The 27,845-nt window shown below is 36.3% G+C and overlaps 3 protein-coding genes and 1 long non-coding RNA gene across 12 annotated transcripts; 2 read left to right on the top strand and 2 right to left on the bottom strand.

Moving 5' to 3' along the window:
• Positions 1-418: 418 nt before the first annotated feature.
• LOC111482851 lies at positions 419-3,793 on the bottom strand. Of its 2 annotated transcripts, XM_023128850.1 has the most exons (5): positions 3,389-3,793; positions 2,392-3,157; positions 2,001-2,080; positions 1,267-1,531; positions 419-1,173 (listed from the first exon to the last, which is right to left on the bottom strand). In XM_023128850.1, the coding sequence occupies exons 2-5, from the start codon at positions 3,146-3,148 to the stop codon at positions 893-895; spliced, it is 1,383 nt and encodes a 460-aa protein (XP_022984618.1). In that variant the 5' UTR covers positions 3,149-3,157; positions 3,389-3,793; the 3' UTR covers positions 419-892. The 2 variants fall into 2 exon arrangements, with proteins under 2 accessions (XP_022984618.1, XP_022984616.1); XM_023128848.1 differs by lacking the exon at positions 3,389-3,793 and having other exon boundaries at positions 2,392-3,359.
• A 1,286-nt stretch (positions 3,794-5,079) lies between these two features.
• LOC111482850 (oligopeptide transporter 4) lies at positions 5,080-11,138 on the top strand. The gene is made up of 6 exons (XM_023128847.1): positions 5,080-5,647; positions 6,525-6,622; positions 7,181-7,744; positions 8,611-8,863; positions 9,293-9,475; positions 10,517-11,138. The coding sequence occupies exons 1-6, from the start codon at positions 5,159-5,161 to the stop codon at positions 11,129-11,131; spliced, it is 2,202 nt and encodes a 733-aa protein (XP_022984615.1). The 5' UTR covers positions 5,080-5,158; the 3' UTR covers positions 11,132-11,138.
• Positions 11,139-11,851: 713 nt separating this feature from the next.
• LOC111482892 lies at positions 11,852-24,977 on the top strand. 2 transcript variants are annotated; one of them, XR_002718277.1, is made up of 5 exons: positions 11,852-12,058; positions 12,458-12,569; positions 20,609-20,698; positions 20,780-20,913; positions 24,480-24,977. It is a non-coding gene; the product is annotated as an uncharacterized LOC111482892 (long non-coding RNA). The 2 variants fall into 2 exon arrangements; XR_002718276.1 differs by lacking the exon at positions 20,609-20,698.
• Positions 17,716-27,100, bottom strand: LOC111482890 (MADS-box transcription factor ANR1-like). 7 transcript variants are annotated; one of them, XM_023128917.1, is made up of 8 exons: positions 26,704-27,100; positions 22,801-22,879; positions 20,802-20,863; positions 19,343-19,442; positions 19,213-19,266; positions 19,057-19,140; positions 18,201-18,361; positions 17,716-18,072 (listed from the first exon to the last, which is right to left on the bottom strand). In XM_023128917.1, the coding sequence occupies exons 1-8, from the start codon at positions 26,883-26,885 to the stop codon at positions 18,057-18,059; spliced, it is 738 nt and encodes a 245-aa protein (XP_022984685.1). In that variant the 5' UTR covers positions 26,886-27,100; the 3' UTR covers positions 17,716-18,056. The 7 variants fall into 7 exon arrangements, with proteins under 7 accessions (XP_022984685.1, XP_022984682.1, XP_022984683.1 ...); XM_023128914.1 differs by lacking the exon at positions 17,716-18,072 and having other exon boundaries at positions 18,080-18,361; XM_023128915.1 differs by lacking the exon at positions 17,716-18,072 and having other exon boundaries at positions 18,080-18,355.
• Between the last annotated feature and the right edge of the window lie 745 nt (positions 27,101-27,845).

Raw genomic sequence — 27,845 nt, 5'->3', positions numbered from 1 at the left:
TTTAAGGAATGTTTCGTTTCTTTCTACAACCAATTGTATATTTTAGCTCATTACATACCGTTGTCGACCTCACGATTTTAAGACATGTCTATTAGGGAAAGGTTTCTACACCCATTTAAGGACTATTTCGTTTCTCTCTACAACCAATTGTACATTTTAGCTTATTACATACCGTTGTCGACCACACGATATTAAGACACGTCTAGGGAGAGGTTTCTACACCCTTTTAAGAAATGTTTCGTTTCTCTCTACAACCAACATTACATTTTAGCTCATTACATACCGCTGTCAACCACACGGTTTTAAGACACGTCTACTAGAGAGATGTTTTCACACCCTTATGTTTCATTCGCCTCTCTAGTCGATGTGGGATCTTACGAGACGAGATACATATAAACTAGCCTAAAAACAAAGAATATTAGAATAATTACAGTTGGGAAGTATCATTGATGAACGTTAATAAGTACAGCAGTAGTCCCAGGTGATGAGAAACTGATCAAAGCATTCATGCTGCCAAAAACCACCAAATGCACACCAATGTTCCCATACAGAGAGAATGAGGAAAAACAGAAGAAAAGAATGAAAGAAACTGTACATGTAAATAGCTTACAAATGGTGAAAAATAACTGTTAGGGGATATATAAAACTGGTTAGCCTCACGAACCTGAAACAAACTGCAACCCAGTTCCTTCAAGTCTTGCATGGAAAGGGAGGATGATTCAGTATGAAATGTATGATATTTCATTAGCAGTTATCGACGATAATCGGAATCCGACAGACATCGGTAGTTAGATGGCTTAACTTACAAATCATTCGCGATCGAGATCGAGACCGCAGTGCTCGGCTTGCACAAGGCAGGACAAACCAAGCACATGGAAAGGATATCATATTATCAAATCCGAAGATAGCCTCCTCCTCCTCCTCCACCTCTGTCGCCAGCACCATTTTTCACAGTTCTCTTAAGAAAAGACTTTCTATTGAGAGACCAGCTCTTTCTCATCTTCCTCCGCTGATTCCACATAACTAAGTAGGTACAAATAGCTGGGAAACTGAAGCAGAGAAGCACCAATATAAGCATTACTGCGCAGAGAAGCATGACGTTGCGAAATCCCTCTTTCAGCTCGGGATTTCTCTGCTCGGTCCATGGTACTCCACCAACATTCATGCCAAATACTGCCAGGACATAGTTCAGAAACAATTGGATGAGTTACTTCAAATGGATCATGGCAAGAAACTGTTTTTTTTTTCCCAAAAGAGATTGTTTACCTCCAGTAATGACTGATAATGGTAAGAATATGATTGAAAGAAATGAAAGATAATAGAGTTTCCTGTTAATTTGCTCGGCTTGCCAGCTATCGAGACTGGTCTGGATAGCAATGACACGGTTTGCTAGAAATCCCACATTCTCTTTCAACCGTCTTAACCGTCCGATTAGTTCTTCAAGCGAGCTGATATCTTTACTGGCAAACCATTGTTTAGAAGAACACTTTTCTTTCACTCGTGGAAAGACTTGTTCCCCATGTGCAATCACCTGCGCTCGATGAAAAAGACAAAGACTGAGTATGCAAATTCTAGAGTTGTCCTACGTAACAGCCCAAGCTCACCACTAGCAAATATTGTCCTCTTTGAACTTTCCCTTCCGAGTTTACCCTCAAGATTTTAAAACGCGTCCACTAGGGAGAGGTTTCCACACTCTTATAAGGAATGCTTCATTCCCCTCTCCAACCGATGTGGAATCTCACAATCCACCCCCCTTGGGGGCCAGCGTCCTCACTGGCGATGTTTGGCTCTGATACCATTTATAACAGCCCAAGCCTTACTACTAACAAATATTATTTGCTTTGACCCGTTACGTATCGTCATCAATCTCACGGTTTTAAAGCGCTCTGCTAGGGAGAGGTTTCCACACCCTTACAAGGAATGCTTCGTTCTTCTCTCCAACTGACCATAGTCTAGAAAAACAGGAAAGAGAGTAAAAATAAAATTAACAGAGAAACTACCTGTAGGAGCCGCTGCAGATTAAGGTTCATTTTGGGGAATCTTCGGTCATCGAGCATTTGTTTTTTTGAAGTGAATCCACCTAAAACAGGACAAGAATAGAAGCTCATGATAATAGGTAATATACTGTAATCTTTGATTTTTCCCATTTCATCTTTCAAATATATCTGGAAAGTTCAACATAGCTCACGAATGGACTGTAAACAAGAAAAACAATCCAGGAAGTTCCAAATCCTCTAGAGTTATAGTAATTTTGTAGACATATGGTATTGAATTCTAAGAGAATGCAACAAGAAAGCGACTACGCATTAACCTCTATACAAAAATACTTCATCTAGCCAATGATTTTATATCTCAGTTGGGGGAAAGGAGAAAGAGAAAGAACTAGCATACCTTTATCCATTTCAAGCTCCACAGAATCCAACTCAATCTCAAGCTTAGTCACAACATCTTGAAGATGATCCACATGAGTATCAATAATATGAACAACCAGATTTGAGAGGGATGCTGGCACAGGATTATCAGCCTCCTCCGAGTGATTCATTGTCAACAGGAATTCAAGAACATGCTCCCTAATCACAGTGCCTCCAGTTTCTCTTTGCTCACCTCTCAAGTGAGAGGGGTTCTCCACACTAGGAACTTCCGAGAGAAGAGACTGGCCGACTGGTGAGAATCCTAATCTCGGAACACGGCCCAAAGACACGGTGATGACAGAATTCTTAGTAATTCTAGCAGCAATTCTGAATGTAAAATCACTAGATGCAGGGCCAGGTGAATTGACTCTAAACACAAGCGCCCCATTAACATGTCCACAAAAGGGTCCATTGCTTACAAGGGAGAGAATATCTTGAAGATTCAGAGGCGGGCAAAGAACATCGATGAGATATTGAGCAGATTGGGATAGTTTTTGATTCCCTTTTGGAAGTTCTACATGATACCAACAAAACTCCTTTCCTCTACCCTCAGTAAGATCCCATTCCTTGTTATAATAGTTGTCGTTTCCATCAAATATGTAAGCTCTCTTCCTCACCATGCCGGGAAAATGCGTACGAGACAGACCACCCTCCCGCAAAAGAAGGCGTCCTGAAGGCTCCCTCTCTATTTCATTCAATTCTCCCTTAGCAGCAGGCTCCCCATTAGCAAGCTCCATGGATTTGTTCTGGAATTTCAAACACCACATCACTAACCGATTAAACCAAAATCTGTTCTAATTTCCCCATCAATTTGTTCTAAGATTCCGTAGCTCTATAAGAACACATTTCAAAAAGTAGCGGAGAGGAATCGATGGAATAATGCGTTATGAAGAATCCCAGATTGAAATCAGTATAGCAATCCAGAAGAACAAAAGAAACAAACACATGTAATGGAATCGAAAATCAAAAAGAATTACCTCCTCAAAATACTCGAAAACCCTAGCTGCAAAACATCGACAAGAAATCCCGCAATCGCCAAAATTTGAAAAGCAAACTTCACTGCCTTGTCAAAGCCCATTCAACAACCATGTAGGTTACTAAACATGAATTCGCAGACGATGAAATTTCCGTAACGCGAAATGCCGAAGATTAAACAAAAACTGTTCGTCGGGCTGTCGTTTTTCGTGGAAGTTGAAATGAAAACGAGTTGCAGCGCTGTATGATAATGGATCACTTCCAATCACGAACAATTGTTTATGAATTTGTTGATAAGACATTAGAATCTAAATATATGGCGTTTGAATCATATCTACTTAGAAATCTTTTGTTTGGTGGGATGGAACTTGCCATTGATGACCTCGGCCGCCAGTAATTGGGTAAATTCCATAAAATTTCCATTTCTTAAATTTGGGAGTTCTTAAAAAAGTTCGCTGGTTTTTAGTTAATTCAACGCGAATTTAGCACGCTGTTCATCTTTCCCACCAACGTTTCCAACTAACACATGTAAATACAATTCATATCAGGAGAAAATGCTTTCATTAAAAAAATATATATATATATATATATTAAAATTATTCGAGATTGGTTACCTTAAATTTCACAAATCTCGACTGAGTTGACTAAATTACGAACTAAGGTGCAGAATGAGAACAAGGAGCATGATGAAGGTGTAGAATTGAGAGGGTTTGACGTAGATATTGGAATTACGTGTCTTACAATTTTTTGTCGGGTTTAGAAAACAAGCAGTATAAAATTGGACGGGTTTAACCTTGGGTTAAGACGTGTGCTCGAGTTCAAATTTACGTCCCCTGATGAATACCTCTACGCTTTTTCAACATGAGAAGATGTTTTTGTAATATCTCTTTATGTATCCATTGTGATAATATTTTCGAGTAACCGAGCCTTTAGGCTATTCCTCATTCCATATACAAAGTTAAACATAGGAGTTCATTTAACGTTAGATAAAAATCGAGACCCTAAATGAGCGTGACAATCACTTGAAATAGTGTAACAGTGTTCGGGTCTCAATTTTTTTTTTTTTTCCGTTATGAATACCGTTATATCATTTCATACCCCAATTTTCATTTAATTTCAACGGTACTTTCGAAATATTTGTAAATATATAGTATTATTTGAAACTTTTAAATGAATAATAAAATCGTATTTATTATTATTATTATTTGTAACTGACCCTCCTTTTCTTTCAGATTTACATATATGCCCTCCACGCGTTGAGATCTCGTTGGACGTATTTAAATGTAATTTATATTAAACTAACAAAATAAGCTAGTTGGAATCTAGGGAGGGCATTATTGTCAATTCATCATGCCCTGATTAAGTAGGGCGCCAATCATGGGAGGGAAGAAATGAGATTAATAGATGATGATTCGTATTTTTTTTTTTTATATTAAATTAAAAAATTAGAGAGATATTATGAACTTTTAAAAATTTAGGAATTAAATAAAAAAATAAAAAAATTGATGGACTAAACTGGTAAATTTGTCAATGATAGTTGAAAGAAAATGACGATTCTCTCCTCCATTTACGTAAAATCCAACCAAACGAAGTCACGAATGTTGAGGGTAAAAATGTAATTTAGCAATCACTTAGTATTAGAAATTTCAAATATGTCCTTTTCTGAGCCGCTAAGCCTTTTCCACAAGAAGAATTTCCATTAAAAAAGCCAATTCTCAGTACTCCGTTCATTTTCATCCATACGGTAGCCGCCGCTCATCTAGCAGCAACCAATGGAGCCGCAACCACCGCCGTCAGTCTCCGACAAGGACGACGAGATCTCTCCGATCGAAGAAGTCCGGCTGACGGTGACGAACTCCGACGACCCGACGCTCCCGGTCTGGACTTTCCGGATGTGGACTCTCGGCCTTCTCTCATGCGCTCTTCTCTCCTTTTTGAACCAATTTTTCTATTACCGAACCGAGCCTCTCATCATCACTCAGATCACTATCCAAGTCGCCACTCTTCCGATTGGCCAATTCATGGCGGCGGCTCTGCCGGCAGGCCGGTTCAGACTGCCCGGGTTCGGGGCGAGACGATTTTCGCTCAACCCGGGTCCATTCAACATGAAGGAGCACGTTCTGATATCAATATTCGCAAATGCCGGGACCGCCTTTGGCGGCGGCTCGGCTTACGCCGTCGGAATTGTAAATATTATCAAGGCGTTTTACCACCGCAACATCTCGTTTCTCGCGGCTTGGCTTCTCATCGTCACTACTCAGGTAAAATACCATTTTAGTCCTTGAAAGACTCGTTTTAATATTTTTTTTGTAAATTTAAATTTGGTCTCTTGAATTAAAAAATTAAATAGAATAATTTTAAATTTGTGAAATTAGGACTGTGTCACACTAGAAATGTAAGAAGTCAACCAAAATGATAATTTTATTTCATTTTATTTTATTAATTTAAGAAAAAATAAAAAGAAAATGTGGGCCTCTTGCTTTGCTTATTGTGTAGTGGGGATAATGATGGTGACGGTGGTTGGAAGGGCATTTTTGTAAATTGATATTTTGGAAAAAGGTTTTAAATCTTTAAAAGATTAATTATGAGATTTAAAATAAGGGATAAATACAATAATTAAATAAATAGGAACACTTTTTCTCCTTCATTTTCCGCCATTTTATTTACTTATTTTAAAGAAATTACATAATAATTTTTTTTGTTGCTACAATGATATTTTTTAGAATAATAATTTGATTTAAATGATTTTGAGCTAATTTTAAATAAAAACAAGTGAACACATAATTAATTATTAAAATATTTAAATTAATTTAGAGATTAGGATGATAACATTACCTCTTAAAGTTTTTTTTATATATAATTTTTTTGGAATTAACTAACATCACGTGAAAATTTAGAGCATGGTTTGTTATTTTATATTAAGAAAAACTTAATATTTTTATAGTATAAGGTTTTTTTTTTTTTATTATTTTTTAAAGTTCATTTTATAAGGTTATTTATGTCAACATCTTGGGGCTCGTGAGGGCTATTTTTAAAAAGCCTTATTTATTGGGTGGATGCAAAATTATTTATCCAAAGAGTCAACGAAGACTTATATTCAGGATTTCGGGTCGGGTCACGGGTTGACCCGAATTGCAGGTGTTGGGTTATGGTTGGGCTGGGCTTTTGCGAAAATACGTCGTCGAGCCGGCCCACATGTGGTGGCCCAGTACGCTCGTTCAGGTCTCCCTCTTCCGGTGAGTCGAGTCTTTACCTTCTCTGGTTTATTTTGAAAGGATTTCTCATATCAATTTTATGTTTTTATTTTTTTATTTTAAAGAAATTAATTAAAAACCTTGTAAATTTAGAACACGTGTCCTCCTCTTAAATAATTTAGAAGTTATACATAGAATAAAAAAAAGGCAGTTACTTATGGGTGTATGCACATAGTCGGGGAACACTTTGTGGGTGCTTATTTTGTGCTCGAGAAGGTCCCGCAGTTCCTCGGTAAATTTGAAAATAAGCCTCACTTTTCAGAGCGTCGCCGATATTGGAAATCCTCTATAGAATGGCTTCTCAGTACATCACCGATATTTACTAATTTTATTTAATAAGCTATCTTTTTAATGAAAATAAATAAAAATTACATTTTATATGTCTGTTTTAGCATGATTCAATTAAGATCCTTGTTTCTGTCTTACCATAAACAATATAATAGTTGATTTTGAGTAACTTCTTTTCGATTCTAACAAAGTGGATAAGACGCTTATCATTATTATCGTTTCAAAAGCTGATGGTTTCTATCCGGACTACAGGGCTTTGCATGAAAAAGAAAACTGTCGGATGTCAAGAGGAAAATTCTTCATAATAGCACTTATTTGTAGCTTCTCATGGTATGTAATCCCAGGCTACCTGTTCCCCACCCTGACAAGCATCTCTTGGGTGTGTTGGGCCTTCCCCCGCTCAGTGACTGCTCAACAGCTTGGGTCAGGCATGAAAGGCCTTGGCCTTGGGGCCTTCACCCTTGACTGGTCTGCTGTCTCCTCCTTCTTGTACAGCCCTCTCATTAGCCCTTTCTTCTCCATTGTCAATGTCTTTGTGGGCTACGCTTTGATCATCTACATTGCTGTCCCCATTGCATATTGGGGCTTTAACCTCTACAGTGCTTCCACTTTCCCCATCTTTTCCTCTAAATTGTTCACTGCTCAAGGCCAGCTTTATAACATCACTGCCATTGTTAATGACAAGTTTGAGCTTGATTTGGCTAAGTACGAGGAGCATGGACAGATTCATTTGAGCATGTTTTTTGCTCTCACTTATGGCTTTGGGTTTGCCACTGTGGCTGCGACTCTCACTCATGTTGGTTTCTTCTATGGAAGGTATGGATCTTCAATAATCGAACTTGATTAGTCGGTTTAGCTTCTAGAATCTATTTCTTAAGTAGAGATTTGTCTTACGAACGGGAGTTAAAGAATTAGTTAACGGTTGAACTGTTAAGCTCAAAATGACAGTGAAATGAAAGCAAAAATGAGGCATTTTGGTTTGTTCCCTTTTTCAAACTTCTTAGAGGGTTTTTGAGATATGGGGTGAGATCACACATCAGTTGGAGTTGGAGAAGAAAACGAAGCATTCCTTATAAGGGTGTAGAAATTTCTTCCTAGTAGACGCGTTTTAAAACCGTGAGGCTGACAACGATACGTAACGAACCAAAGAGGACAATATCTACTAGTGGTGAGCGTGGGCCATTACAATGGTATCAGAGACAGACACCGGACGTTGGGCCCTCCAGGGAGGTGGATTGTAAGATCCTACATCGGTTGGAGAGGAAAACGAAGCATTCCTTATAAGGGTGTGGAAATCTCTCCCTAGTAGACACGTTTTGAAACCGTGAGGCTGATGGCGATATGTAACGGACCAAAGAGGATAATATCTACTAGCGGTGGACGTGGACTATTACAATGGTATCAGAGACAAACTGGACAGTGTGCCAACAAAGATGTTGGGCCCTCAAGGGGGTGGATTGTGAGATCCCACATCTGTTAGAGAGGGGAACGAAACATTTCTTATAAGGGTGTGAAAACCTCTCCCTGGTAGATGCGTTTTAAAATCTTGAAGGAGAGCTTGAATCTCCTTGAAAGGGAAATCCCAGAGAAGACAATATCTGCTAGCGGTGAGTTTAGGCTGTGGAATATTTTCTTGAGCAAATGAAACAAGAAACGCTAACTAGTTGCTTAACGATGAATAGGGAGATCTACGAACGGTACCGCGCCTCGTACAAAGGCAAAGAAGATATCCATACCAAGCTGATGAAGAGATATGAAGACATACCTTCCTGGTGGTTTTACTTGTTGCTTGTTTCGACAGTGTTGGTTTCTCTAATACTTTGCATATTTCTGAAACATGAAGTTCAGCTTCCATGGTGGGGGCTTATCTTTGCTGCTGTTATGGCCTTTCTCTTCACTCTTCCCATCAGTATTATTACTGCCACTACAAACCAGGTTAGTTTGGAAAAAGCCACTTTTCATTTGTTCCCCTTGAATTACCTCAATTGCCATCGGATTATGCAACGACACGAGCTCTTTGAAAAACAACAGTCAATCAATCAATTTTGAATTTCGAGTTGAACAACAGTTAGGACAGAGGAAAGTGGAAAAACCTCTGACCTCTTGTTCGGTAGTATATACCTTAACCAGTTGAACTATAAGCTATAATTCTGTGATTAACCAGATACCACAACAACGCCCCTAGCTAATTATTAATATGCCCTTAATATCATTCCTATAGCTATGCTCGGGTTGACGATAATGCCTACCGTTTTTAGTTTACGGTTTTATGTAAAAGCTTTATCCAAAAAATGAATGTTTCCACAATGTGTATTTGATAGCTCATCTTTTCTACATGTTCAAATGTCTTTGGATCAAAAACAGACACCAGGACTGAATATCATTACAGAGTATGTCATTGGACTTATATATCCAGGAAGACCAATTGCTAATGTATGCTTTAAAACCTATGGCTACATGAGCATGGCTCAAGCTGTCTCCTTCCTCAGTGACTTCAAGCTTGGACATTATATGAAGATTCCTCCAAAATCAATGTTCCTCGTCCAGGTTCGTTCAACTCGTTCGAAGATGTTAGACTGATTTTGTTTTGGTTCTCGTGCTTTCGAATATCCTATTTTGTTCTTCTAACTCGATACTTGTTACGGTCTTTGTTGTTAATTTCCCTTACCTAGCATAACTTTATGAAATCCTACATAGGTTGGAGAGGAGAACGAAACATTCCTTATAAAGGTGTGGAAACCTCTTCCTAATAGACACGTTTTAAAATCTTGAAGGGAAAGCCTGAAGAGAACAATATCTGCTAGTGGTGAACTTGGGCTGTTACAAATGGTATCAGAGTCAAACACAGGGCGTTGTGCCAGCAAGGATGCAGGGCCCTCAAAGGGGTGGATTGTGAGATCTCACATTGGTTAGAGAGGAGAATGAATCATTTCTTGTAAGGGTGTGGAAACCTCTCCCTAGTAGATGCGTTTTAAAACTTTGAGGGGAAAGTCCAAATAGGACAATATCTGCTAGTGTTAGGCTTGGGCTATTACAAATGGTATTAGAGTCAGACACCGAACGGTGTGCCAGCGAGGACGTGGACCCCCAAGGGGGATGGATTTTGAGATCCCACATCGGTTGGAGAGGAGAACGAAACATTCCTTGTAAGGGTGTAGAAACCTCTCCTTAGTAGACGTGTTTTAAAACCTTGAAGGGAAAGCCCAAAGAGGACAATATCTGCCAGCGGTGAACTTGGGCTGTTACAAATGGTATCAGAGCCAGACACTGGATGGTGTGCCAGCAAAGACGCGAGTCACCAAAGGAGGTGGATTGTGAGATCTCACATCGGTTGGAAAGAAGAACAAAACATTCCTTATAAGAGTGTGGAAACCTATCTCTAGTAGACATATTTTAAAACATTGAGGAGAAAGTCCAAAAGAGGCAATATCTACTAGTGGTGATTTTGGGATGTTACAAACTTAGTGGTTAAAACATCTATAATATTTATGGGTCTCGAGTTCGAGTTCGCCTCCTCATATACTGTAAAAAAATGACAAGCCTTTTAGTAGACTTGCTGACTTGTTCTGTTTTGAATGAGTAATGTAGTTCATAGGTACAATACTAGCTGGAACCATCAACCTTTGTGTGGCATGGTGGTTACTAACCTCCATAACAAATATATGTGAAGTGGAACTCCTTCCTCCCAACAGTCCATGGACGTGTCCAAGCGATCGTGTCTTCTTCGACGCTTCGGTCATATGGGGACTGATTGGGCCAAAGCGGATATTCGGATCACATGGATTCTACGGTACCATGAACTGGTTCTTCCTTGGTGGTGCAGTTGGGCCAATTCTAGTATGGCTACTCCACAGAGCCTTCCCAAAAAAAACTTGGATTCCTCTAATCAATCTCCCGGTGTTGCTCGGAGCGACTGCATATATGCCCCCGGCGACGGCAGTGAACTACAATTCCTGGGTTCTGATAGGAACCGTGTTCAACTTCGTCGTGTTTCGATATCGGAAGCAGTGGTGGCAGAGATACAATTACATTCTTTCAGCTGCCTTGGATGGCGGCATGGCTTTCATGGCTGTGTTGTTGTACTTCTCAGTTGGCATGGAAGAGAGGAGTGTGGATTGGTGGGGCACTGCAGGCGAGCACTGTGATTTGGCTAGTTGTCCTACAGCCAAGGGCGTGCTGGTTGATAGCTGCCCAGTTAGATAAATATATATATATATATATATATATCCCGTATTTTATACTATTTTAGTCTCTGTATTTTTTAACTCACAATATTATGATAAAAACAATTATATTTTTGTTCATGTATTTTATAATTAATTCTATTTAAAGTCTTTGTATTTTTAATTGTCCATATTTTTGTTAATTTTCAATAAATTTTAAATTTAATCTATAATTTTATCAAATTTTTTTAGATAATAATAATTAAAAAAATGCACTTTATATCTATTTTCATTATTTGTATTATGTTTAGTGAAATAGGCTAAATGCGTTATGGCAAAATATATATTTAATCACATTTAAAAAGATAAGGAATAAAGTGAAAAAAATATAAAATTCCCACATGTAATATAAAAATAATAAATAATAAATATTATTGAGGCATATGCCAAAATTTCCAGCAACTTGTCAAGTTGGTTCCCTTTTGTCCGATCTGTCGGGTCCACGTGTCCTGCATTTGCAATTGTGGGCCCCGCAAAATCAGTTCCTGTAACTTCCGTACGCTACAGTTATTCCGAGTCCACCATTCGGGTCAAATCAGTCATTTTTAGTGTCAAATCAACGTGTGAAAAATCGCCAGGTGTCCCGATGAACGGTTCTTTCGTGGGTTCGGTTGTAGAGAATTAGAATTAGAATTAGAATTAGGACATTATTTATTTCCTTGCTCGAAATTGGCTGATATATTTTCTTCTCTCTCCTCGTTGTAGTGAGCTTTTGATTCTTCTTTCAATCCGCGGGAAAAACAGAGCTGAAAGTCCCATGGAAAATCGATCGCGCTTCTGTATACGATGCTATCTCTCTTCGGAATTTTTCATCTCTATCTAAGCTTTGAGTTGTTGCTGCTTGTTCGGAATCATCAATGGCGGTTTCTTGATTTGGAGGCTCGATCATTTACTTTATTCATGCGAGGTTTGTGCTTCCAGCTTGTAATAACGTTTTCCCTCAGTTATCTCTCATTTTCTATTTGCTTAGATTGGTACGGTGTTACGTGTTCTTCCGTGGTGGTGCAGCTGCCTTTCGTAGTAGATGATATTGATTCTCGATAGTTGTATATTGTTTTCTTTTTGGGAGTTGAGTTTCTCGTATCCAACGGATGCATGGCTTGGGTAATGGTGCGGACGATTCTCAGACGAACCGTTTGAGAGTTTATTTTTGTTTTGTTTAGAATATAGATGCGCTGTGTATAACGTTCTAGCTTACGTGCTTTTATATACTGCAATTGCATGATTAGTTGACTGATTTTCTCACAGAATGCAGCACCAGCTACATTACATCTATTCTATTTTCTTACATTTAATTCGTTTCCAGAAATGTAATCGAGAAATCAATATCTGGAATACTTGCTCATTATCGTTTGAAACTTTGACGCAAGCTCTGGCCGTTGTTGGTTGGCCACCTCGAAAATGGGTGTGAAGTAAAGGTAGACTTGCAATATTCATTTACTTGAATTTTTTGCGTGTTTTTGGTGACTTTTGAACTGGTTGGCTAGATAACAAGCACCTAATGCAAGGAGTTGTCATGTGTAGTGTTATTGTTTTTTTTTTTCTTGATCTTTGATGTTTTGAAGACACTTTTCTTGGTAGAACTTGGTATAAGGTTATAGAAGATTCATGATGTTTTGAAGACACTTTTCTTGGTAGAACTTGGTATAAGGTTATAGAAGATTCATGATGTTTGGAAGCCAATGGATGAAATTATGAGTTTAATGGTAGGAAAGGAGACCGTATGATCTGGAAATATGTCTCCCTTTTATACCTGTAGGATTTGTGTCCTCATCTTGTATAATTTAATATTCTTGTTCAGTCTTGCACTGTAGGAATACCATTAGTTATCTTTTATAATGTTAACCAATATTCGTGGACCCTGCAACAACAGGGACCTCACATGCTGGGTAGCCTACTTGTGCCTTAGATGTCCCGTACCAAGTTTTATGTCTATCTAACAAGGATTTTTTATGATAGATATGGACGTTGGTAACTTATACAAGTATTCTTGTTATTTTTGGTCGATATCAAATATTTCTACTTATATGATTAATGGTTTATATACATATCATGTTTGAGTGCGATCAATTTTCCTTCTTATCTTTCTTAATTGTTAATATCACTGTTTTAATTATATATAATCATATTACCTTCCAGGACCAGTTGTAATTTGGGAAATGGATATAGTATTCATATGCATAGGTCAGATCTATATTTAAAAGATTTAGAGCTAATTGGAGAAGTTGGTTGATGTCACTATCTGAATTCATATTGCAGATAATAGGATAATATAAGTCAAACCCTTAAAAAACCTTGTGGAGGTAAAATATGTAGAACTCTTCACAATAGAATCTCTATGGACCCATTAAGTGAATTCTGCAATCCACAATTGTTGATCTGAATTTTGTCTAGCTGTTCAATATTTTTCTAATTTTAATCTTTCAGAATCCAGAATAAAATCATAATAAAAAAATCATTGATGGCATATAAGAATTCAATAGCACCAGTTTATAGGAATGTATATAAACATTTTACCCTAATTCTTGAAATACATTAACTTGTAATCCAACAGTGGTCCCGATTCTTTCGCCATCCAACCTATTGTTCTATTTTTATCATGGTACATGGCATTTCACTGCCCCCCCACCCCAAGAAAAAAAAAAACAGTTAGTACCAAAATGCAGCTGATCATGTTCCAAGTTTTTATCAACTTGCATATTGTTCTTTTGCTTTTTGTATTGTTAGCTTATAAAAATGTTTCATATTGGTCATTGTGTAAGATAGGCCTGAATTGACTTCTTTAGTTGTACTACGGCTAGGGAAAGTTAGAACTGGTATAGTAGAAAAGAAATTTGATATTGTTGATGTGTTGAGCAACATCAAATGATAAACTATGATATAAAAAGAAACTTTCAGAAAAATCAATCTAGGTTGGCGCGTCTTATCTATATAATCTAGGTTCCATTGGCCTTGTCGCTAGCTTATATTAGATCATTGGAAAGGTACTAGCTGGAATATGTAACTTTCATGAATTGGAGAGTTATATTACCGCACTTTCTAGAAGTACGATGGTGCCTTTATTTCAAGGAGAAATTCTAGACCGGATTTCTTGTTGTGGTTTCTTAAAGCGTAATTAGTATTCCTAGAAAGAAGATTTGGATGGAGGGCTTTGCTCCATTCCATCTTTTTCGTGGTCTCTCTATACCCCCGCCCCCACCACCACCTCCTGTTCTCATTGCTTTGGAAGGTTAGAATCTCAAGAAGGTTAGATTATTTGTCTGGCAGGCCACTCACGGAAGGATTAATACCATTGACTTTATGCAATTATCGTCTTCTTTTCCTCTGGGGGACCTCATTACTGCTTATTTGTAAGAGTGCCTTGATGAATTTGGAGCATATTTTCTGGAGATTAGTTTGTAGAAGTGATTTGAGCCTTGTTTTAGGCATTTGGAAGGAAAATAGCAGAGTAGTTTTGGAGGAGGTGTTGCTGCACCCTCCTTTCGGGATAGGGGCAGATCTTTGGCAAACACTTCCTTCTCGTTTTTTTTTTACTCTTTTGGAACATTAATCTGAAGAGAAATAAGAGTCCTTAGAGTAGTGGAGAGCTTGGGGAGGGGTGTTTGGGCCTCCCTTTGAGTTTTTGTGACTAACGACTTAAGGGCTTTTATTTAGCTTCTTAAGAGTTTTATTTCATCTCTTGATTTGCAACTTCAACTCTTAATAAGGTCTGAGAAGTCCTATTTCTTTATTTCTTGATAATTCATTGTTTTTTGTCACTAATAATGTAATGGTTTTATTCTTAGTATATTTAATGATTTTATTATTTCGTTTCATAGATTGATTCTGCCTTTGTTTTATTTTTCAAATCTGTGAGTTAGTGATATCCGTCTAGTCCAGTTATAGCACACACAATAAAGGGCAAATATGAATGACTATTGATGTTCTGTTCGTTCTTGTGCTTGTATGGGAAAGTGTAATGCCTTTAAAGAGCCAGCAATGGCATGCTAGTTTCAAAACTTAATCTAGTAACACATCAAGTTTTAGGCAGGGTACCTCTCTTCATAAGGTAAGGGGTTGAGTATATTTATGAACAGTAGCTCATAGTTTATATCGAACCATCTAATGTGTTTGATTCTGTGTTATTTCTGAAATTTAATAATTATTTTCTTGCTTTTATATCTCATATTTGCTCGTAAACTTGGTTTATGTCAAGCATGATTGTGGGTATGTTTATGGCTGAATGATTTGTAAGTGAGATTTTCTTGATATTAAATTCATGGTGATTATGCGTGTTATCGATCAGGTATGCTAGTATTGAGCGTTACATGCGTACTCCACTGCTATTTACTTTGGTGGATTTTGTTTTCTGTCCTCCTTTCACGTTTTTCTTATTTACTTGTGGGTTAAAATTATTTATCTCTCATGTTAGTACTGGTGATTCCTCTTGTTATGTATACCTTGATCAATTGTGCTATGGGGCGTGTAGATTTATAATTTCTGCTATATATTGTATATCATTCATATTTACTTCCCTAGATTTAATCTGTCAGAAGCGGAAGTTCTTGTTTCTGTGCTGTATATTTATATCAAACCAGTTTACAGCTTTACAATCAGGATGGTATTGTATGCGTTCTTTTAATCCACTAACCTTTGCATCTCTAGCTTGATTTCTACTTTATACTGATTATATCGTACATATGAATATACATTTGCACGTATTTCTTTATTAAATTTATGAATAACTGAACTTTCATGAGAAAAAATGAAAGAATATTGAACGTACAAAAAAAGCCTTAATCTGGCAACACAAGACAGAGTGTAATTACAAAAATTGCCTTGTCATTGAAGCCCAAATAGAATCATAGAATTTAACAAGGGACCAATCATCACTTGAAGACCTCTCCCACTCTCTAAGATTCTATTATTGCTCTTGCTCCCTCAAATAGCGTACACCCGGACCTGCCACAAGAACAATCATTTCTTATCAAATGGTGAATGAGAAGAAGCTCCTTGATTGTCTCGCTACAACCCTGATAGCGGCAAAGCAAGAATTGAACACCTTACAAAAACTATTCCAAATCTCCGGAAGATGTGATTGAGGTTCTTTGCCGCCCTCCTACAAATAATACAACAAAGCTGTCGGGCCAAAATGGACTCTTTGGCCGAGGTTCGATCCAAGGTGGTAACACTTCCATGCATAGCTAGCCACACGATAAACTAAGTCTTCTGGGAATTTGTACCTTCCATATAGAGGAATAAACAAAACCACTCGATGGCCTCTAAACCATACGTCGAAAGAAAGAATTGCGAGAGAAGCCTTTGGATAGACATAGACTCTAAAGGCAAAAATCCATCTTGCCAAGGCTAAAGCGAAAGTTACCCACCAAAGAAAACAGTGTCAGAATAACCATCGTGGCTTGATTGTCAGAGTGAGAAGAGGGCAATTGATTTAAACAGGGGAATAGGGGTATAAGGAGCAAAGGGATCAATCCCCCATCACTCATCCTCCTAAAAATGAGTATTCCTCCCATCTCCCACCATACTCTGAGCAAACTGGGAAAGAAAATGAAGTTCAACCGAACTTTTTTTTTCCCTTAGGTTTCTAAAAGTGCCAACGGTCTATTCAAAAGGGTGTGGACAATACTTGGTTGCAACTGATGGGATCACCATATCCATTTAGCCGAAATATCCTTGTTTCTCACCCGTACATGCACAAAGATATATATGTATAATGCGAACATATAAGGTTACAAAGTCAAGTTGCATCCTGGTTTGAGTAAGATGAAATGATGCCATCTCCTCTCTGGAAGGTCTTTAGGAGGGTTAAGATTTCATTTTCTACAATGGAGGGTTAAGGTCTTTAGGAGGGTTAACATTACCATGGAGCTGAAGGAATAAGATTTCTTTGTCTCCAAAAACCAACTTCTGGGCTACTGAAAGGAGGTAGCAAACCTAGCACCTGCCTTAACAAGTAAAAGTACCCTGAAGCGGAATATAATTGGGGAAAAGCATGTAATATATCCAAAGGATGAAATGAATGAATGTCTTTTTCTTTTGAAAATTGCAAAATGGTTACTCCGCCAACACTTTCTAGTTTCTGACATAGTTTTTTTAGATTCTTAATCAACCATTCTAGCCATATTTGAAGCTTAAATATCTTGAATAGAAAAATCAATTGAAGGATTAGTCATAGATTGACATTTCTACATAATATTACTTGAAGTTGGGTATGACAGGGCAGATATTGCGGAGTGCTTAAATATTTAGACAAAATAATCATAAGCTAACAACTCAAGTTTTGAGGATTGGTGATTATAAAAGTGAATTGCTTTAAATTCCTTTGCTGGTTTAAAATTCTGTGGTCTAACAGCGGCTTTACATTGTTGATCTCCTTCATTGATCATTTTAGTCAAGTGGAGTATCAGCAAAGGATGTGAACGGTTATTTTAACCCCCCAAAACAGCTCACTTTTTTAGGATAAAGGATTATTTTATATGGTTGATTTTAGCAACTCAAAAAGAAGCCCACACTATAGGCATCTCTCATGCATTCAACTGCCAACCAGCTTAGTGTACCACCTTATATAAAATTGGATAAACATTAATTTATATTCAGCTAATTGGCATCGCAACTTCAGAGTCTGGTCTAATTAATTAACACAACAAACTATAAGAACAGGTAGAACAACGCATGGCACATATGATGCATTGTCATTATGGGTAAACTTACATAGGTAGCTGGTCTGGCTGCTAAGTTTATCACATATATAGTGTTTGAAGAAAATTGCATACCAAATGTGATGGATCTGGTGATGTTAATGCACTAGTGACTGAAGCAGGAGACACCTTGATGTTGAACATGAGCGTACTTTATGACAAGTTGGTGAAATGACCATGGACAAATCATCCATGATCCAAATGCTGTTATTGCAGTTGTAATCTGTTACAAGTTTCAATAAATCTATTTCAGTGTGGCCTGGGAGTAAAAGTTGTGTAGTATAGGTTGAAATTCAGATGAATGTGATATGCAATTTAATTCATGTCATGACACAGTTTGCTAGAACATACCCCAGCTTTATCCCTGGTATTGATGTTTCGTTGTTTTGTGGTTGTGGCTGTCTTAGCTGTAGATGGACGGGAGCAGGCATACCGTATCTATTGGCGAAAGTGAATTGATGAACTGTGCTACTGCTCGTTTTATCCACTTCCATGGGTCCATAGACCTGATACTTAAAAAAACGCACAGTCAAGCTTATTTAGCAGGAAAATAAGTCCCTTTCCAGTGTCAGCAATCCGCCTCTCCCTCTCCCTCTCCCACCCATAACCCACTCCCCACCCAAAAGTGTATTTATATATATACATACACACACATATATAAGCAAAGAAAAGGGAAAACAAGAAAGAATGGTGCATGGAAGTAACCTAAAAATTATCCTTATCGGTTAAAAATAAGCTGTAAGAATAACTTCTGAATTCTTATAACTAAGAAAGGCTTGTGAAAAAGTTGACAATGAAGAATTTCAATAACATCTGGCCTATGTTGGCTCGTGGTAGAGAGCGCAGCCCCAGGATTGTGGAGGGCTCTTGAATCCCCTGTTTTAGGATAAAGGAAGATTTTTGTGGCTGTCTTGTTTCTTTGCCTTGTTGAGTGGGATTTGGATTGAATTAAGTAACAGAGTTTTTAGGGATGTCGAGAGATCTTCAGAGGAGGTTTTGGTGTTTGTTAGGTATAACGAGTCCATATGAGCATCTATTACCTGGCCTATGAATCCTCTTGGATTGTTATTTGTTTCTTTAGTTAGTGATAGGGCTTCATTTTTTGTGGGTTTGTATTTTATGCCCTTTCATTTTTCTCAATAAAAGTTCCGTTTTTTACAATTAAAAAAGAAAAAGAAGCATTTCAACATATGTTTTGTATTTCTACCTTCATTTGTAGTTCTGCATTTTCCTTACGAATCATATCTAATTTCTTGTAGAGTTCCAGATTTTCTTGATGCATTTGATTCCCCTGCAAGATAATTATTGCAAGTTAGCTGTTGTTACAGCACTTCTTGGTACAATGAGATACATGGATGTTTACAGTGGGGGGAACCTTCTGTCTTAGTTGAGTAATTTCCTCGCTTAAAATCTTTTCCTGCAAAACAAATACAAAAACACATAAACATCCGTATACAGTGTATGTTTTATTGATCTCTCTTCATAGTTTATACCTTTTTCACACGGACACCTTTCAAACTCATCTCCAACTGGCTTTCCAGATTTTGTAGATCTTTGACACTCAGGCCAGATAGTTCTTCACCCATTAATTGTCTGCAAATATAGAAGCGTGGATATGTTAGGAATTCCTTTGCACATTTGCGTACAATGTTGAATTATGTTACCATTCCCTACAGATTCAGACTTGAATTGTTTTAATTTATCTCAGTCGTTAGCATGCCTTAATTATGGTATAGAGCATGGATGGCAACTTATGGTGTTAGTAAAATCTTAAGTAATCCACCTTTTATCATGATAATCAAATGATCAGTTAAATTTTACAGAACTAAGGATTGTGTGATGCCTACCACTCATGCTTAAAATATGTTATGAAGTTATCACTTACCGCATAAAGTTATTCTAGCACTGACAATTGAAAGTGGATTTAGAGCCCTATGATACTGATAGGCTAGTATATGCTGAGAAATCATTCTTCCATTGAGCAAAAATGAAATAGTATGGGGGAATTTAAAAAAAAAAAAAAAATCAACCTCAGGAGACAAACAAAAATAATAAGGAACAATATTAACTAACTGAGGCTCGTAGAGGTATGAAACCTACAAAGGAACCAAACTTCTTCCCAAGTTTTCTCCTTTCTCTAAAAATTCTGTTGTTACTCTTACACTTTGAATATAAAGTCGTTTACGTAGTTTAACTTGTTAAGGCATGCTTTCGACCAATGGGTCAGAAAATATACAATTATTGGTGTCTATGTGCATGTTGTTAATCATTTACTTGATTCTTTGGATTGGAAGGATTTTAGCCTTTGTAGTAGAAAGGAACACCTATCTTTATCTCATAATTTTTTTGGTAGGGATCTTTTTAGCTCCTAAATTAACATTGCCATTTTTCTCATTCATCGTATAATATTTCGGCACTTGATTGTTAAGAACATTGGTTTTCTATGAATGACCTGTGAAATAGAGGATCACTTGGGATTTGCCCACTTTGATATAATAGCAAGTGTCTAGGCTGAAATGTCATTAATAGTATATTTGAGAAATTTTTTGCGTTGGAATATTGTCTTTAAAAAGCATGTCAATATTGTTAATTTCTGTTTTCAGAATGATAAAATTTAGGACCTCTAGTCAAAGTTTCATTGATTTTCATTTTGCAAAATAAGTTAATATAACACCTAATTTTTTTTAATTACTTTTGTTCGGTGGAACATGATCTTCTTACACAGTCATTTTCAAGGACTTTTACTAATTTCTACTCAGGCATCGTTTAGATTTGTCATTTGAATTTACAATTGGAGATTGGGATTTCTCAGCAACTTTCTGATGAGATATAGCACTGAGGACTTAAATGTAGCGATTGTTGAACATATATTAATATTTACTCTCCTTAAACATCTTTGGCTGATTTTTTTCCCCTTGTATAACATATAGAGCACAGCAAGAGTTGGAGTACCTGTGACATTCTTGCATGTAATGCAGTTGTTGCTTCAAACCAGCTGCCTCTCTTTTCCAAAACTAACAAGCGTAGAACAGATGGTCAGCGTTACAGTATTACTTTGGCATAGGTATGTTGAACCATTCGAATGATTCTAACTAATTTATTTGGAATGCATGACTTTACTTCATTTTGAATCAAAAGGGATATATTTCAACTAAGGAATAAAAACATTGTAAAGGCATAAGAAACTATTATTTCTGTGCTGTACTTACTGATTTTGGGGTAAATGCATTTATTTTTTCCGTCAGTCCTATTCTAGGCTATAGTCTACGTCCATGATTTTAAAAAACTCTTACAGTAGTACCTTTAATCTCAGTGTGCTCATACACATTATTATTGGAAGTATTTTGTTTTGAGATTTCTTGGTGCTTCCAAGGTTGATAAGTTTACATCATAGGGGTTTTATTATGCCACATTGTTTCCTTCTTTTATAAGTGAAAGTATAATAGAAGGAAAAACCGTTGATGTCTCTAGATTTGAGCCTTGGGGATTGTGTAGACTTAAAAAATGAAAAGAAAGGCCAGACAAACCCACCCAAGACACAGGGATCACATAATAAACAGTAACACTAGGTATAGTTTACAAGTAGTCCTAACTGCTAACCATCAAGAACAAGGGCAAGTGAGGAAAAAGGAAAACATATCTGTCTATTAAATCATTACTAACACTAAACTCCAAAAGCTTAGGCTAGGTTGATATCAATTAGAGAGGAAACAATGTTGCAAAGTACATTGGACTTCCTCCTCTAAGACTATTGAATTACCATTGAACTGTAAAACTTAAGTCGATGGATTATGATATATTTAATCTTTTATACATATTCTCAACCAGCTCTGGTTGATCTAGTGGTCAATAAGGAATATTATAAATAGTAATCAACTTAGAGGAAATGAGCTTAAGCTATAATGGTCACTTACCACTATAACCTACAAGCTGTTTAATATCATATATAAGATGTTTTGGCAACTAATGTGCAAACTAACACACACTCGTGGATATTCAAAAAATTAAAATCTCAACACTATTGATGCCTGAGAAGGTTTGGAAGCCAAAAGGAGAAGTCACAAAAGGTCGTTCAAGTCCATAGCTTATTTTCACAAAATAAATTAATTAGGGCCAAGGACATAGTAGAGGCTCCGTTAATAAAGTCGAAATAATAAACCTCCCTAAACCAAGGAAAATTTCATCAACTTTGGAAAACTTCCAACCACAGCGTTATTTTGATTCTCCATCTTTTTATTTTCCATCATTCTTCGACAAACTCACTCCCTCATACAACTTCCGCAAGATTAAAAGAAGGTTCATTTCTGAGCAAAAGTGAAGTACAATTTAGGAGAAATCTAGAGCTCCTCTTACTCCCAAAAGAATAATCTTCTAACAATTTCCACTTTCTCTACTGCCCTCAACTACTAAAACACTTCACTTTTTTCTTTTCAAACAACTTAAATGCTTCTCAGATGGTTACATGGATCCTGCCCTTTATCTCTTCCTTCTTACTACTTCCCCCACTCAATATCTCCTTACTCTCCTTACTGCCCCCCTTCTTATCTCCTTGTGTAATTGCCTAAGGAAGCCTATCGTTAATTCAAATGGGACCAATTTTCATAAACGTTTTGAAGATCACAACAAAAACAAGTTCTCTAAATATGTTGTAGCAGGGATCGAGAGTCTGTCACAGAAGTTATTTTCTTAATGTCCTTGGCCTTTTTTCTCACTTTATCATCCCCATCGCCTTATTTTGCTTCTCACTGAGGCATAACCTATGGAGTACCATCTGATGTTCCAAGCCATCGAATTTCACCATGGAAAAAAATCATCTTTGAGGAACATAGTTGTCTCAATGTATTGGTTGGAAACTCTATTCAAAGTTTGTGCTTCATTCAAAGTACAGCAAACATGCAGATGTTTATGTTAACGAGGAAATTGGAATTGCAGATGAACGAAGAAAGATTACCTGGAGTTCTGAAACAGGGTTCATCAACTGATTTTGCTCCTCTTTCATCTTGTTGTAGCGATCAGTAATCGACCTTATGCTGATAAGATAGAAACTATTAGATTATTCAGTACATAATCACACTCTTTAAAGCAAATCTGGAATTTTTAATTGCCATGCCATTCCATGAAACATCATGAACTTCAATACGTGAGTTACCAATAATAGTCTGCTTATTGCTTGACGTAGAGTTATTGGTTTATTTTGGTCCTCTACCCCTTTCTGACCCAAAAGGGAGCAAAGCTTCATAAGGAGTCTTTACTTGAGGAATAAGGAGAAAGAATGAGAAAGAGGAGGAGAAAATCTTGCTGTGAGACCATAGGTAATCTCAGCCTATTTATTTACCGAATGAAAGATAAGAGACAAATACCTATTTACCAATGGAGCAGAAAAAACAAATACCTATTTACCGAGAAAAATATAAAAGAGTTGTATAAATGCATTGAATTTGTGTGTTTTCATTCACATAAGATTTTAGATTAGAAAGAATAACTCAAATTCTACCTAAAAAAGCAATGATACCTGCTTGTGCACTTCTTTCACAAATCATGGAACTCCTGACAAAGACATTATATTATGAACATGGATTGGTGGAGTTTTCCCAACTTAGTCCCAATTTAGGCAGTATTTTGTGGGAAGGATTCTGATCTGTTTTGTTGCTAGAGGGCTGTGATAGTTCACGGTGTTGTCTCAGAACATAGGAACGGTGCCTTGTGTTTTCATGGCTGATAGGTCAAGGAAATATCTAGTACAAGTTCTATGTTGCAATTAGATATAGGTACAAACATCGTTTCAATCTGTCATTTGTATTTAGAAACGAAAGAGAGAAAATTCAGCAACAATAGATATAAACGGAATATGCTAAAGACTATTTTGGTTACTCTATTTTATTGTTTCTTTTCTATTCTCTTTCTTGTGGTTTCTTTCACATCCATCCTGGGTTGGCCATAATGGTCAATAAGAGCCAATGTAAATAATAAACAGCCTGCTAACTACCTAGAATTTTATATCTTACAAATTTTCTTGGCATCTAAATGAATTAGGGTCATAATGGTCAACAAGGTGCATGTACGTTGACTCAAACACGCATGATATAAAAAGAATGATTTATTTCACTCTACGAACATTTCTTTCCATGTTTCATGTCTTTTCTTCTCGAAAACATTTATCCTCCATCTTGTATCCTAGTAATACTCATTATTATCTTTCATTTTGATTTTATCTTCTACTGTTTCCTCCCTCAGGCAAACCTTTCAGTCTCTCAAACCATGTTTTTAATGTATTTGCTTTGACTCTTGTCCATAATCTTATTTAGGGGGAGCAATCATTTGATATGTCTTTATCCAATATGAAATGTAGAACTTGAAGCTGCATTGGAGTTGAGATGATCCTCTAATTTTCTTCCAAACATATAGTTACAGAATACCTTGTTCCATATGATAGTTCCTCAAATAAGATGATTTACGAGAATACAAACAACGTTGTAGCCCTGTTAAAGAAGGGCCATGACTCATATCCTATAGCATATTTTTATGGGGGATCTTAAGGAAGAAATTTCTCATGAGTTATGTTTTTAAGATTATAAAAAAAATGCTACCCTGACATACTCTGGTTGTTCTATGCACGGATGTGATGTGAAGGACTTAAACAACCAACTATGGCTTTGCCCTTTTTGCTTCAAAGGCGTTGTCTTGTTTCTAGCAAACTTCTGGTAATTCTATGGTTGAGGATCAGTGATTATGGTCAATGTTTTTCTTTTTGGCTCTCTCTTTTTTGCCATTTGGGGCTAAGGTTTGGTTCTTCGGTTGGGCAGATTCGACCAGAAGTGCTATTCTTACACACAAGACTACTCTTCCTCCGGAAAGCTTTGCGGGGACTACCTTAAGACAAACAACCGCCTGAGGCAGCTGCCAAGTGGTCGACAATTTCACTCTTAAAATCATAAGAGAGATATTTCAAATTTATACATGATGGTTACTAGGGAGCGTGTAGATCTTTTAATCTACTATGTATACATTGTTGGCCACAATGAATAATTTGTGTGAAACTTTGATTTAAGCTTTCATGCATGTCTAAATTCAAACATTGGAACATCTGAATATTATTATAGGGAATGACATATACAATTAGGGTTAAAATATTAGCTTAATTTCTTGAACCTAGTTAAGTCAGTAGAGTTACAAGCATGATATATATTCCAATTATGTAATAATTGTCTTGAACTTGTAGATTGAATTTTCAGTCTAAATTTGTTGAGGATTGTTGAAGTTTCACGAAGATCATGAGTATATAAGTAAAGCACTATCTCCATTAGTTTGAGAATTTTTGGAAAAATCAAAAGTAAAGTTATGAAAGTTTATACTCAAAGTAGACAATATCATACAATTGTGAAAGTCGTCCTATCAAGTATCGTCATGCTCTTATCTTCTCTTAACATGTCGATAAAATCTTAAATATCAAACAAAGAAGTTGTAACTTTGTCCAAAAAAGGAGGATTTGTCGGGGAGAAATGATTGATTTTAATTTTATTTATTCGAAATTATCTATTTATTATTAAAGGTGAAAAATATAAATGTTTGAAGCTAAGAGAATAACATAATGTGAAAGTGTATTTATTTAAGTCTTAAATCTTAGTTAAAATGAAAAAAAAAAATTAATTCTTAATTTTCAACCCTAATATCAATTCAACTTAACATCTTACTATGTCATAGTTTAATTACTTTCATTTCTCAAAGTAAATATTCAAAATTTATTTTTAAAAATATATTTAATTACAAAAGCACAGTACTTGTATGTAAAAGAAAACTATCAAATAGTTTTATAATTTTAAATATAAATGAAAAAAGAAAATAGCTATCAAAGAACACAAATAAGCTTCCATATCGATTTTTCTTTAATTTGTAAATACTTATTTTCGAACTATTTTTTATTTTATTTTCCTTAGTAGTAAAAAGTGTACTTAATCTCCATTTTTTTAATTTATATTTTTTAAAAAACTACTGAAAAACACAAACACTGAACAAAAAGAAAAACATGTATTCATATTTACATATTTAAATTTGGTGTAGGACGCGCTTCAAAAATTCATATTTCATTGCCAAAGTTCGGCTCCTTATAATTTTTTGTAAAATAGGTAATGAAATAATACATAAATAGAGAATTTTATAAAGAAAAATTTATAAAAAATTGTTTCGTTAAACCTTACTCGAGAGAATTTAAAGGGTCATAAGAGAAAGAACGAGAAAAAAAATATAGAATTCGAGAAACGAATATTATAAAACGAAAAGGAGAAAGCAAACACAAACCCTAAAAAAAAATATAGGCAAAGATAAGAAGAATCTAAATCACATTACATGTTTCCAACAATTTACAAATCAAAAAATACGAACAAAACATTCAACCCACGACAATTATGTGAAATCTCAAACCATTAATCCTTAAAACCAAATTTCAAAGACCAAAAAAGAACATTAATAATTAAAAAAAAAAACTAATTACAGCAAAAATGAAACTAATGGATTAATAATATCAACATATAAGATAATCCCATGCAAAATTAAAAAAGTAAAAATAAATTTACGTGCTTCAGATTTTTCCACCAAAATAATTCCATTATTTTGATAATCCTCTTCAAATTAAAACCATAAATTTCAAGCCTTTTTTTTTTATAATTATGAACCATAAAGCTATACTGCTTCAAAAGTTATGATCTTGGATACCAAAGTTTTGTTAATAAATCATAAAATTACAAAAGAAAAACACAAATAATAGATTTTAAAAAGAAAAACAGAGAAACCCAGATGATAAAATGAAGAGAAAAATAATAAAAGAGAGAGAAATTGTAGAGAGAGAAAGGGATCGGACCTGGAGCTGGAATAGTCATAGAGCTTCCCAGTGCTTGAAAAAATGATCAATCCAACATCAGCATCACAAAGAATCGAAAGCTCTCGAGCCTTCTTCAGTAACCCACTTCTTCTCTTCGAAAACGTCACTTGTCTGCTCGTTGAATTGTCTATTCTTCTTATCACTATCTTCCCTCTTCCCATTTTTTTTTTTTTTTCTTTTCAATTTCAAGCCAAAACCATCCCCAAATGCCCAAAAGGGCCCTCAAATAACCCAATTTTCAGATCCAAAAACTATGAAAATTACCCAAAATTCATAAACACCTGAAGAACAACGGCAAAAAAGACACGATTTTTACTGCTGATTTGCTTCTTCTTGTGGCCTTCTTGGAGAGAGAGAGAGATAAGTTCTTCTCTTTCTCTCTCTACACACACTTTTTTTTTTTTTTTTTCCTTTCTACTTATTGCACTATATGCTTCAAGAAGTTTGAAAAAAAAAATAAAGCTGAAAGCGGTTTTGCTATTCGACCAGGATGCAGCTCAAAACCGCTTAGTGGTTTTGTTTTTTAAGTTTTGTGGATTCGAGCTAACCGCTGCGAGTACAGAAACTGTTTTGTACTCGCGTTCTCCAGCTGACATTTTGCTTCGGAAATCAATCCGAGACTCCCTGACCTCCGACACAGAATCCCGAGTCTGTGATTCGGCATAGGTGTCGACATTACGTGGCGCGTTTACTCCACGCGATATTCTCCGCGTGGAGCTGTGGTTTCCTCGTACGCACCAAATCCATAGAAGTGGAAATGGCAAAAAGATGTTTGGAAGTTGTTTTGTCGAATAGATCGCCGACACGTCGCTCGCGGCGCCCGAGAAGAGAGAATTTATACACTGTTGCCGTTTCTAGGATGTCCACGTATGTACTTCCTCTCCACGCCTGCCACGTGTTCTTCCTTTTAGCTTTCCTTTCCATTTACATTACGCCAATCAAACGCGCCGGCTAAGAACATTTTCAGCCCAATTATGGAGCTCCATGCCATAATTAGAAATGTCCTATTTATTTATTTTATATTTATTTAAATAAATCCTTTTTTCTCATTATTATATTAATAATTAACTAATTTACCATGTACAATTTCCACAAAAATCATTCACTATTTTATTTATAAT

Source organism: Cucurbita maxima, unplaced genomic scaffold (genome assembly GCF_002738345.1).
Source record: "Cucurbita maxima cultivar Rimu unplaced genomic scaffold, Cmax_1.0 Cma_Scf00008, whole genome shotgun sequence".
NCBI classification, from domain to species: Eukaryota; Viridiplantae; Streptophyta; class Magnoliopsida; order Cucurbitales; family Cucurbitaceae; genus Cucurbita; species Cucurbita maxima.
This window is presented reverse-complemented; position numbering and strand designations above follow the sequence as displayed.